Source organism: Vulpes vulpes, chromosome 10 (genome assembly GCF_048418805.1).
Source record: "Vulpes vulpes isolate BD-2025 chromosome 10, VulVul3, whole genome shotgun sequence".
Lineage (NCBI taxonomy): Eukaryota > Metazoa > Chordata > Mammalia > Carnivora > Canidae > Vulpes > Vulpes vulpes.
In genome coordinates, this window is record NC_132789.1 from 19566886 (window position 1) to 19580205 (window position 13320).

General features: G+C 46.5%; 2 protein-coding genes across 35 annotated transcripts in view; one reads left to right on the plus strand and one right to left on the minus strand.

The window, feature by feature from the left end:
• GIT2 (GIT ArfGAP 2) overlaps positions 1 to 4474 on the minus strand; it is a 47565-nt gene extending 43091 nt beyond the window's left edge. For 25 of the 34 annotated variants that reach the window (XM_072723083.1, XM_072723078.1, XM_072723066.1 and 22 more), the window contains exon 1: positions 4251 to 4465. In XM_072723083.1, the coding sequence (XP_072579184.1) occupies positions 4251 to 4302 (52 nt within the window). In that variant the 5' untranslated portion in view covers positions 4303 to 4465. Of the gene's footprint in view, positions 1 to 4250 lie in introns of all 34 variants that reach the window. The other 9 variants (XR_011994672.1, XR_011994671.1, XR_011994673.1 and 6 more) reach the window with 2 other exon arrangements.
• Positions 4475 to 6955: 2481 nt separating this feature from the next.
• ANKRD13A (ankyrin repeat domain 13A) overlaps positions 6956 to 13320 on the plus strand; it is a 32989-nt gene continuing 26624 nt past the window's right edge. Inside the window, exon 1 of the mRNA XM_072723084.1 lies at positions 6956 to 7270. Coding sequence (XP_072579185.1) covers positions 7175 to 7270 — 96 coding nt within the window. The 5' untranslated portion in view covers positions 6956 to 7174. The remainder of the gene's footprint in view (positions 7271 to 13320) is intronic.

Here is a 13320-nt window from a genome sequence, read left to right on the forward strand (position 1 = left end):
TGGTGAGCCTGTCTGATGTTACCACCTATCTTGACTGATCGAGTACCACATTAATTGAGACTAAACACATGAGCTGAAGCCCTAAATAACCAGTTGTCTTGTCTCCTTCTGGTACAGGGCTACAGTCTATAGACCTAATATAATCGACCATCTCAGAGGCATGCTCCTTCACTCAACATAAGACAAACAAACTGAGAGGGTACAGGTGAATCATTTCAAATCCATCTCCACAAACAGCAAGATAACATAACCATGTCAGTGAAAAATCCACATAGCATTATCTGAAGTAAATGGTGAAGAGACTGTAACCCTAATCTACTGCCATATCTCTGCATGGCTCTGGGCTCAGCAGAAAGCTGCAAGCAACACAACAGTAAAACTGTTGGTTGTGGTGGCTTGGAGGACACACTGAGGAACCTGGCCTTCTCTGCTAGGAAATGTTCTATGACATCCATTAGTCATTTCAAATAAACTGCTAAGTTCAACCTTGCAACTGATCTGAAAGAACAGAAGTGGGAACAACAGCAACCTCAAAGAGGTAAAGATGTAAAATAAAAGTGAGTAATATTTTTGGTGCATGTACAATACTTTTTCCCACCAAGTCTCATGGAGCTTTAGCAGACATCCTTTGAGACAAGACATAATTCGTAGTTGGTAAGCAGTGAGAATAATCCACACTAGGCAAGTAAACTGAACACATACTTAGAAACCCCAGATTTCGTCAGACTCACAATGGGGTGACAATAGGTGCCACTCAAGCTGCTTGGTCTAAGAGTTATATTTAAAAATTATTCAATGTCCACAAAAATCTCTAAAATGCATTTACACCATCTTTACCATTTTTAACAGTTTATTCAAATCCTTTCCAACCATATAATGAAAAGTTAGGAGATTTCAATCAGAGACAAATCCTGGGAGTCAGAGGGTGTGGTGGTTGAGAGGGTGGCTCAAGAGACAAGCAGTCCAGGGTTGGAACCCTAACTCTGCCACTTCTCGCACAATGATCTCAGACAAGTTATATGAGTATCCTCTCACTATGGATCGAATGGGAATAATAGCATATGTCAGAGTAGGGGGGCACATAAAGGGTAAAACTCCTTGCATATAGTAAGTACTCAGTAATGTGAGCTGTTATAACTATTCTAAATTATTTCCTAAGTACCATTCAGATATTTATTTTCAAGGACTCGCTGAAATTCTCGATAACTGAAAAAGTTTTTTTTATTTTCTTAAAATTTATTCATGAGAGACACAGAGAGGCAGAGGCATAGGCACAGGGACAGGGAGAAGCAGGCTTCTTGTGGAGAACCTGATGCGGGACCTGATCCCAGGACCCTGGAATCATGACCTGAGCCAAAGGGAGATGCTCAACCACTGAGCCACCCAGGCATCCCTGAAAAAGTTTCTGACTGTCAATACTTAAAACATCAAATGATTCAGGTGAACTATTACTACAGTGAAAAATCTCAAGCGGAGTTTTCAGGTAGTTGGAGTTCAGAGGACGAGCTATTTAAAATGAATGAGGTTTGGGGCACCTCAGTGGCTTAGCTGGTCAAGTGATTGACTCTTGATTTTGGCTCAGGTCATGATCTCAGAGTCATGAGATCAGTCTCCACACTCAGCACAGACTCCGCTTGGGATTTTCTCTCATCTCCTTCTGCCCCTCTCTGCAAGTGTGCAGGAGTATGTGAGTGCACACTAGCTGTCTTTCTCTCTATATATAAAATAAAAATTAATTCCAAATGAATTAAAGTCATTAAAAAAGAAAAGTATTTGCTAAAATGTGGTCATGGCTAAAGGTTTGCCCTGAAATAAAAGAGAAAATAATTCATTGTAAGTATAACTCCGTCAATACTACTATGCTATTCGGAAATGCAAAGATTGAAAACACGAAGATGAAAAATCCCTACAAAGATATGTAAGTACACTGCTTTTTGTAGTCTGATACCCATACTACTACTTAAAAAAAAAAAAAAAAGACGATTCTGAAGCATAGCTTTGGTTTTCACCTATCATTCAGAGGATTCACAGTGTTCCTGGAGAAAATTAAATGGTAATTAGACAACAAGGATGTAATGCACATTAAGTGACGTTCTCAGTCGCTTTAATATCATGGATCAGAATCTCATGGAAAAAATATCAAAATGTTCACAACAAAGTAAAATCAAAATTGAGTTCATAGGAATGATGCTGGGTGAAACCTTTCCAGATTACTTAAATGTTCTATGCTGGGGCTTCTTCCTTGGGCTTCAGAAATGTCTATGGCCCCATTTAGAAATTATAAGTTCTGTGTAAAAGAGTGATTATATGTGCATTTTCTGGGGAAAAGGCCTCAGCAGTCATCAGAATCTTTAAAGGAACTCCTAAAAGAAAGAGGCAACTCTTTGATTGGGGCTCTGCAGAAAAGGCAGCACAAATTCCTAGCTGCTCAAGTTCACACAACATTTCAAGGTAGCCTAATTATATTCAAAACAGGAAGGAAGTGACTCAAGTCTCTGTAGATTAGGCACTTGAGACAACACCGAAAATGATACAATGGAAGAGAAATGTTCTGAATTATGCACGAAATGCTGCAGAACGGCATGACAGTTATTAGTCTGGCAATGGAGAAGCTGTTTTCGTTCGTCCGCATCACCTAATGAGTAAAGAATACGCATTCCAAGAGGAAGTCTGAATCTAGACTCATGTGAAACAAACACATCACAGAAAGCTCAACTGAAAACAAGAAAATAAGGAAGTGGAACAAATAACATTTTCAGAGAATACAATGGAGTCTGTAATAACCCACACTAACTTGGTTCTCTTTTTCAACTCATCTACACCCCCCTCACCCCCCCACCCGCCTCTCAATCTGCAAAGGAAACTGGTAACCCCACTTGCACTACACAGGCCATGAAAGAACCACACAAGGTCTGACTTGCCACAGTACTACTTAAAATCCGTCTCTACTGCCATATAACAAGATGGAAGTTCAGAACAGTTGCAAAACAAACAAACAAACAAACAAAAAAACCCTGGTTTTTTTCAACGATTTCTTTAGGATTGTTAACTGGGAGCTACTGTAACCAATGGGGCCATCTTACCTTTGAATTACTTCCAATTTCAAAGCAGGTTAATCCAGGCACCAAGAATAGCATAGAGACCTGTGAACTCAGTTTCAATTGCTAAGAGGGATCTACACTCTAAAGCTGAAAACCCTAAGCCCCTCATGCAAGTGGAGAATGGTTTTGGCCTTTCCACGCGCCCACCTGTCTATCCTGCCTGAATGCCCAAATGCACCTATTTGCTAGCGATTTTGTTTTGTATGTTGCAATTAATGTATGATGTTGAACCTCGAGTCTGTCTTTAAAGACCACAAAGGTTCTGTACTAAACGACGCAATACAAAAAGAAAGAAAAGAGAAAGAAAAAGAAAAAGAAAAAGAAAAAGAAAAAGAAAAAGAAAAAGAAAAAGGAAGGACCGTAGATGAGACGATCCTAAGAATACTCCTGGACTCTTCTTACCACTGAATGTGGTTCTCCCAGTGCGGGCCGTCGGAAAAATGAGGAAACTAAGGCTGGGCCAAATGAAATCACCAGCCCAAGGTCACCCACAGAGAAAACCCTGTTTGAACCCGGGCCGTTCGGATCCCAAACTCCAGACACGCACCGCCTCCCAAGCGAGCGCTGGCTGAGCTTGCAGGACCCCGACCTCCCGGAGATCGGAGATCGTCCCCGGCGGAGGTGGAGCGGGCGCCGGGATGTCAGGGGCAGGAAGTCAGCCCCGGGGGTCCCCTCCCCTGGAGACTATCGGTGGACGGAAGCGGCGAGCGCGCCCACCCCGGGCAGGGCCCCCTCGCGGGCCGGGGCCGGGGCCGGCGCCGGGGCCGGGGGGCCGCGCGGGGAGGAGGGGAACACCTGCAGCGTGTGCGGGCGGCGGCCGGGAGAACGCCCGCGTCCCACTTGTGTAATCGGCCCCTCCTGCGGATTGCCCAAGCCCCTTCCTGTTGGGGAAGCGGCCCCGACCCCGCAGCCTCCCCGCCCGGCCTGGGACAGAGCGGGCGAGAGGGGAGGAGAGGGGCGGGAGGGCGGCGGCCCCCGTGCGCGCCCGGCTCTGACAGGCCCGGCACGGGGGCCGCCCCAGGTCCTCCTCCTCGCTACCCCGGGGGTAGGGGTCGGACGCAGGGGCCCGCCCGACCCGAGGGGGCGGCCCCGGGGCAGGGGTCCCTCCGAGCCGAGCGGAGGGAAGCGGGCCCAGCCGGTGCGACTCACCCGGCCCGCTGCAGTCAGCGCACACCTCGCTGCTCCGAAGCCGCTTGGACATGGCTCCCGCCTCCCACCTGCCGGGAATCAGGGTCCCCGGGACAGTGAAGGCGGCGGCGGCGGCGCTTCCGCTCTAACGGGTCCCCGCGGCGGCGCAGGCGGCGGCGCCTCTCCCCTCAGCGCCTCGCAGCCGCGGCGCAGCGCGCACGCGCGGGGAGGCGCCCTTTGCCGACAGGCAGATCATGTGACCGGAAAGGGCACGCTACCTTGCCGCCATCTTGAGTGAGGGCAGATATGTGCCCCCGCATCTTCTGCCCTGTTTATGCGTATTTTCTTTGATTTTGAGTTTCTCTCTCTCTCTCTCTTTGCAAGTCCCAGTACTGATTAATACGAGGGGAAGCAGCAAAATCTAATGGCCAGGGTTTTGCAGACACAAGTTTCCTGAGGCATTCAATAGTCAAGTGACTTGGTATAACTGGTCAAATTCATTCGCTTGCCCAGTATTTATTGAGCATCTACTATATTCCACAGACTGTTCCAGGCGCAAGAGAAATAACAGCAAAGAAGACAAAATTTTTTTTCTTATGGCGCTTACATTCTGCTGTGGTAGATCTACAATAAAATAAAATAAGCAACAGTAGGTGTTTCTTTGGCTGCAGTTTTCGACTCATGTGCAAGATGGAACGGATGTGTTATCTGCCTCTAGTCCACGATTTTTTTCGCTTGTCTTGCTGCATAAGAATGATTTTTACATTTATAAAGGGTTGTAAAGAAGAAAAAGGAGAAGAAGAGGAAGTGGATGAAGAATAGCTGAAAAAAAACCTCATATGTGTTTTTTTTTTTTTTTTCAAAAAGCTAAATATTTACTACCCAGCTAAGGACAAATGGGATAATTTACAGAAACATAAGGTGTGCCGCCCCATAGTAAATACTCAGTAATAGTAGCTCGCACTATTATTGGTATTTGGTATTACGATTATTTTCTAATCACAACTTTTTGCTTTTGAGAATAAGAATAGATAATCTACAGTGATCCACAGGTTGGAGTGAGATAAACACATGAGATGAATTTAATCAGTGTGAAGGAGAGAAGACATGTGACCCTAATACTAATGAATATTTATTGCATGTATTATATGTAAACGCAGCCATGATCTCCATTCAGCAAATACTGGATGCCTTTTAAGGGCCAGGCACTGCTTTGACTTTAGATACTCTGGTAAGCAGCCATTGTGGAGTTTTTCAACTCATGAATAAGAGAGAGTTCAATAAACATTGAAGGATGAAGGGAAAGGTGAAGTTGCAAAAGCTTCTGGAAAAATAGGAAGTACTGGAATAGGACTTGGAAGCCCTGGGTTTTGGCCTATCTCTCCATTGTGTTAAATGTGTGGCGTCAGAATCACTGCTTCATTCCCACACATTCCACGGCGAGAGCTCCTGTGTGCCATCCTGATGCCCCTATATCCTGTTTTGGTTCGCAGACTCACAAATCTTCGGGGACTCAACACGTGTGGAGAACGGATTAGGCCAGGATTCTTGAACAGCTGTTGTTGCAGGCATCTGAAAAGCTGGATGCACACAAGCAAGGGGAGGCAGAGGGGATGCTTTCGGGATGCATTAAATAACTTCACCCAGCTGTGCAGTCTAGTTGTGGACAACTGTGCAGATAGCTTAGGCTGGTGAGTAGCTTAAGTTGACTTGGCTCTTCATCGAATCACAGAGCTGTAGTGTCTGAGCTTGCAACCCAAAGAATGTACTTAATATTTGCAGAATGTGTCCAATTCTGGGTATTGTCTATTAGTCTTTTTAGCCATAATCCAAAACTCAAGTGGCTAAATTTCAAGAATAAATGACCTTCTTATGTGGAATAAACAACCCCCATAGGTGCCTTTGAATTATAACCCAGTTTGGAGTTCACACAGAACAGTGTTTCTGAACTATTGTGGATGATTTTCCCCCATCCAGGGGACATTTGGCAATGTCTGGAGACAGTTCGGGCGGAGGAGTGCTCCGGCATCTAATGGGCAGAAAGGCCAGAGATGGTGCTCAGCATCCTACAAAGCCCAGGACAACCCCTCCCCACTCCGCCCCCAGAAATAAAATGAGTTTCCAATGTGCCCATGCTGAGAAACCCTGAGAAAGAACAATCCCCTGGCGTTGCAGATCTTTAATGCCACTTCCCCTGAGTTTAGAACTCCTCCTTTAACATTGTTTAGTGTTGCCCGCTTCCAAAACGGCTTCTGGCCAATCGTGGAAGCGCTGCCCTGTTCCAAAAAGGCTGCAAGGGAGTCAGTAACTGGAATGGTTCGGTCCGGGTCCCAGCTGCCTCCCCCCGAAGGCCGAGCGTATGGAACAGGCCCAGTTGTGGACTGAACCATGTGAGATCGCTGGAGCAGGGGGGAAGCGGCTGGTGACGGGCAGGCCGAGTTTTGAGGGTAGAGGTCCCGGGATCAAGGCGAGGACGTTAGCTCTGTTTTGGGCTGGCTCTGCGTGTCCCGGTGTGTAGGCGGGGGCGGGCGGGATCGGGGCGGCCCCGGGCCGGGTGGCTGGCCTCGCCTCCCCCCGCCGCGGCGTGCGGTGGTTCGCCCCGCGCACTTCCCTGTTTGGGGCAGTTCGGCCCGCAGAAGTCGGTTCGGGAGCTGTCAGCGCGGGCGGCAGCTCGGCGGGGCGCGGGGTGGGCGCGGCCGACCCCGTCCCCGACCCCGACCCCGACCCCGACCCCGACCCGGCCCGCGACCCCCGCCCTCCCGCGCGCCCCGCCCCCGGCCCGAAGGCCGCCCCGCCGCCTACCGCGCCCGTCGCTCGCTCGCTCGCCCGCTTGGTGCTCTCTCTCTCGCCGGCCTCCTGGCGGGCGGGCAGGCGGGCGCCGGAGACCCCGCCGGGGCTGAGGCTTGGCGAGCGGGCGGCGAGGGCCTGGCGGCGGCGTTTTCGCCATGTCCTCGGCCCGCGGCAGCAGCGGCCACTTTCCCTTGCACCTCCTGGTCTGGAACAACGACTACCGGCAGCTGGAGAAGGAGCTGCGGGGCCAGGTGAGCGGCGGGGGCGGGGGCGGGGCGGGGCGGGGGTCGCTGAGCCCCCACCGCTGAGCCCGCCTGCAGCCCTGTGCCTCGGGGCCCTGCAGCCGAGGGCCGGTGATGGTAAGAGGACGAGTATGGGGGTGCTGACTGCGTGCCAGGCGCTGTGCCGGGGCTGTGGTGGACGGTGCGTCTTTCGGCTTTTACAGCCGTCCTAGGAGGTGGGTACTGTTGTTCTTACATTTGCCGGAGAAGGAAACCGAGGCTCTCAGAGGTTATCTGCCTTGCGCAACATCTCCTCCCTAATACATACAACTCTGGCCGGCTGGTTCCAGATGCACTCTCTGAACCAATTAGGCTCGACTGCCTCTCCCAAAGAGGTGAGAACAGCACACGCCGCTCACCCCACCCACCCCTTTTGTCAGGAAGGGCTTGGTTGGGTTTGAGCCCAGGTTCTAACTCGCCCTGTGACCTTGGGCAAGGCATTTTCCCTCCGTGGCCTTAGGGAGGCTGATACATACCAAAGTTTTGAGAATCACTGGTGCCCGGGATCCTTAAAATCCCTTTCTGTCCTTAAGTGCTTTGATTCCTTGTCATTGATTTGCTGCCATCTTTTGAAAGCGGTGGATCTCAGTTGGAGGTGATTTTTGATGTACACCTCCCTACCGCCCCCCTCCCCGTGGTAATGCGTGGAGACAGTTTTGGTGGTTACTAGTGGGGAATGGGTACTATCGTGAGGCCAGGGATGTTGCTCACCATCCTACAGTGCACAAGACAGCTCTCGACAACAGGATTATCTGGCTCAAGACGTCAGTAGTGTTCTGCATGAGAAACCCTGCTTTTTAAAGGCATCTTAACAATTCTGGGAGTTATTGGTGCCCTCAAGTTATAAGCTAACACACTTAGCAATTAGGATAAGGATTTGTAATTATTTGGTGTAATTCTTGTTGATTTTGAAGTCCTGATTTCTTTTTTTTTTCTTTTCAAGATTTTATTTATTTATTTGAGAGAGGAGAGAGAGAGAGCATGAGCAGGGAGAGGGGCAGAGAGAAGCAGACTCCCTGCCGAGCCGGGGGCCCACCATGGGCTCCATCCCAGGACCTCAGGATCATGACCTGAGCTGAAGGCAGATGCTTAACCAACTGAGCCACCCAGGGCCAACTTCAGCCCCTGAAGTCTATTTTTGAATGGCTCAAAATCGATACTGTAATTGTCAAGAAATTTTAGAGAAAAAGGAGCACTTTTGGTTGGCAAAAATTGAGCAAGGTCAGCAACACCCTGTTTGGTGACTGGTTACTGCTAAGTGAGTGTGTTCTTGCACCCTGCTATATTTGTAAAAAAAATTGTTGAGCACTTGCTGGGAGTCAGGAGTTGCTCTTTTTTCATTTAAATCCTCTGTCCAGACAGAATAAACTTTTATTGTAAGAGTCATTGGTCTTAATTAGATGACGCCCCCAGAGCAGATGATTCACTATTAGATGTACCAATATACCTGGTGATTTCATTCGCTTTCTGTTACTAGATGTGGTGCAGAGGGGAATCCTCCATCATTTTGCTCTTAGCTCTAAGTGTTCTCATCTTGGACACTTGAAAAATGACCAGACAATCCTGCTGTGTTGTGCATCTGCACTTCCTCAGTATCTGGGCTGCCCCAGCTTCTTACGAAATATTGAGATAAAGTACAAAGAAAGTCACAGAATTAAGTCCCTTTTGATAGAGAAGTTCATTGCCATCATTAAGCCACAGACTTTCAATACTGATTTCTGAAAACAGCAGGCTTTCTATTCATCGAGGGAGAAGAAAAGAGCTTGAATGAGGTGCAGTTTTTCTATAAGGAGAAGATAAGAACACGGTCTTGGTTTACAATCTAAGATGTGGCATAGTTGTATTCTCTCCTTTTCCTGTAAGCTGTAATGAAAGTGTTCATTGGAAGTTCTCTGTGCCTTTTTACCTTGAAAACCATTAAGGATATTTGTGATCAGAGAATTATAATTCTGCAGCAGATTTTCCTGGAGTAAATTCATCCTTCACACTTTTACTGTCAAGGGGGTCAAACAAAGAATGTTCATTCTTGCTAATTACTTGGTTTTGACTTTGTTATTGGTTATTCCTGTAGATTATTTCATAGTATACCAGTCCCCTCTGAGTAAGAAGTAGTTGAGGTGTATTCGTAAAGAACATCTTCGCCGTGAAAGGTTGACTGTTGTGTGACCACATAATCTAATCTGAATCCTGAAACTTGGCCATTGAAGGGGTAGAGATGGGGCTGGCTTCAAGGGCATGCTGCCTGTGCTCAGAAGCGGTGTACTTGGTCTAATGCTCTGCTGTCACCGTCTTGGAATTTTTTTTTTAAGATTTATTTATTTATTTAAGATAGAGAAAGAACGAGTGTGGGAGCAAGAGCAAGACAACACGAGAAGGAACAGAGGGAGAGAATCTTGAGCAGACTCCCTGCTGAGCACCGAGCCGAACTAGATCTCACAACCCTGAGATCATGACCTGTGCTGAAATCAGGAGTTGGACCTTTACCCAACAGAGCTACCCAGCACCCCTACCATTTTGAAATTCTTAATTTTTTTTTCTTTTTTTAACAAGGAGACTTGCATTTTCATTTTTCACTGCACCCTGCAAGTTATGTAACTGGTTCAGGTTTAAGTTGATCATTGATATTAAAATATGTGGCAGGAAATATTTTGTTGCTTTCATATTTATCAAGATCCTCTTGATTATGAAACATATACATACATCTATGACTTGGAGGCAGTTGGGTTAATGGCTAGCGCTAATACTGATTATGTTGTGAGCTTGGGCAAGTTATTTACCCTTGCTGAATTGTTTTATCATCTGTAAAAATAGGGAGAGTAGCACTGAAAGCCTGTTTTGTCAGGCATTGTGCTGAAATGCTTTATATGCAATTTTAGATTTAATTCTCATACCAGTGCCCTGGAGTGAATGGTGTTATGATTCCCGTTTTACAGATAAGGAAACCAGATAAGGTGGAGAGAGGCTTAGTTGCATGCTTTGCCAGTGGCTGAACCAGGGTGTGAACCCAGAAAGTCGGACTCTGCCGTAATGCTGTATGCTTAAACCCTTTCAGTTTGCTTCTTTTTGTAAGAGTCCCTCCAGTTCAGAATTGTGGAAGATAAGGCAGAGAACAGATCTGAACGTGCAGGCACATAGTAACTGAGAATAATCCCATTTATCATCATTGCTGTTGTTATTATTATAATCTTCCTGGGCTTTCAGTTTCTTTTATGTATGCTCCAATTTTACGGCAAGGGACATGTATTGGCTGCATAGTGAAAAACAAAAAATTCATATCACCCCAGCAATACAACCAGCTGTTTCATTTAGCAATTTATTTGCCAGTAAGCTTCTGCTGTCTCTTCCTTCATTCCTTCCATCCCACGAGTGAGACTTGAAACAGGCCCACTGGTAAGCTGTAAGAATTGTATTTTGTCCTAGGAACAACAGCACAGAAAGAATCAGATTTATCCAGATGAAGAGGATAGGATACGTTTCTGAGTGTGTGTGAGTCAGCCCCCACCCCAAGGTCTTGCTGAGAGCTGGAGTGTGGAGTTTGCCAACTCTGCAGTTGTTTCGAGCTTTCCATGTTGGCTCAGCAGAGGCACTTTATTAAGTGCCTCTTAACGCATCAGCTCTACTGTCTTTAATATTCAGTGGGGCCTTGAAGTAGGTGCAGTGGAAATGATTTGTGTCATGGTTATGATGTTTGTCATTTAGCTAGAGAGGTCTATTAAACATGTCTGGCCTTACAGATGCTGGGAGAATGAATGAACACTTAAGGGGACATATGCAAAGGTGAGTGCACCTTAGATGGAGGGAAGCCCAGGACCGAGTAGGGTGCAGGGTGGCAGATGAGGCCTGTCTCTAGGGCCAGCCCCTAGTGAGGAAGTCAGCAGGTGAAAGTACACCATCAGGGCAAGAGGAAGAGGATGTTCTAGACAGCTGCAGTCCTCAGAGCTTGATGGGGAGCCACGCTGTGCTCATGCCCCAGTCTCCAGCAGGCCGAGTGAGGCACTGGGCACACATTCAGGTTGGTGCCTGTTGGCTGGAGGCCTACCAGGAGCCAGGGGCCAAGCATTCAAGATGAGGAGCTAGGCCTGCTCTCAGGTGCTCCTCCGCCTTGGCCCTTGGGGGCTCAGGCTCACTTGAGGGAACTATGCCTACAGATACCATTGCCCACCTGACTTGGGGTGGGGGAGTCAGTTTGGGCCACAGCTACAGAGGACCAGGGCAGCCTGAGATGCACAGGAATGAGGGAGGACTCTGGAGAGAATGGAAGGCCAGTTAGCAGCCTCTTGCTGGACGCCCCCAACCAGGGAACATTGATAGTTGATGAAGCACTCCCATCGAACTGAGGACCGAGGTACAGAAGGCTTGAGTAATGCACCTGAGGCTCTTCAGGGTCCTGGAAGTGGGCCTGTTGTCTGGCTCTGCAGCCTGCCCTCAAAGCTTGGCCTTTACCACCTCTGGAGGACAGCAGGATGTAAACAAGGCTTTGAGCAAGCAAACCCCAGGGGCTTAAATTACCAATGAGTATGGGGACGTGCAGAAATCTCATAGCTTTTCTTTTCTGGGGGGCACTATTATAGTTTAAAGGAGTATTTTTGATTTGGTACAGTTCATGACTGAAGAAACAAAGAAAAAACTGAAATCAGCTTCCGGTGTGAATTCCAGTTTTATTCTGAAAGCTTTTGCTCACTGAACTAAAGTCCTTGGTCAGAGACCCTAAGCCCCACTATTAACTGTAAATGAAATCTGAACAGATCTCTTTTAGGAAGAAAGTGACAGCTTATATACACTCCATAATGTGGGTGTAGGATAATACGACCTAATTCTTTTTAGTGCTTCTTACAGTGTTAGTTAGGTATTATGCCTTTATTCTTGTAGGAACTCTGTAAGGTCTGTGTTTTTATTGTTCCCAGTTTACAAGGGAGCAAACTGAAGCTCAGAAGAAATTAAGCAACTCATCAAACAGTATATAGATGATAGATTCGTTTTATGTATTACATAAAACACATACATATGTGGGTTTTTTCAAACATCTTTATTGAGCTATAATTCACTAATCATAAAATTTACCCATTAAAGTATATCATTCAGTAGTTTTTAGTGTTTTCACTGAGTTGTGCAACCATCAGCACCAGCAAATTCCATAACATTTTCATCTCCCCAGAAAGAAACCCTGTACTCTAGGCACTCCTCATTTCCCCTCAACCCCTTCAGCCCAGGCAACCGCTAATCTACTTGCCATCTTATAGATTTGTCTATCCTGAACATTTTCTATAAATGGAATCCTACGATATGTGGCCGTTTGTGTCTGGCCTCTTTCACTTACCATGTTCATGAGGTTCATCCACACTGTGGCACCTATCAGTACTTTGTTCCTATTTATGGCTGAATAGTATTCCATTGTCTGGGTGTACCACATTTTGTTTATCCATTTACCAGTTGATGAATATTTGTCCCCCTGCCCACCTCACTTTTTGGCTCTGAATAATGCTGCTATGCACATTTGTATACAAGTTTTCATAAGGATGTATGCTTTTATTTCTCTTGGGTAAATACTCATGAGAAGAATTACTGGGTCATATGGTTAGTCTGTGTTTGACTTTTGAAGGACCTGGCAACTATTTTTCAAATTGGCTGCACCATTTTACATTCCCACCAGCAATGCATGAGGGTTCCAGTTTCTCTACATCCTTGTCCATGCTTGTTATTTTTTTGATTGTAGTCATTCTAGTGGATATGAAGTGGTATCTCATTGTGGTTTTGATTGACATTTCCTTAGTGATTAATGAAATTGAGCCTCTTTTCATGTACTTATTGTATTGGATATCTTCTTTGAAGAAATGTCTATTCCAAATCCTTTGCCCATTTAAAAATTGGGTTGTCTTTTTATTCTTCAGAAGTTTAAGTTCTTCATATTTTCTGGATACTGACTAGCCCCTTATCAGATAAATGACTTGCAAATATTTTTTCACCGTCTGTGGGATGTCTTTTTACTTTCTTTATGGTATCTTTTAAAGTATGGTATCTTG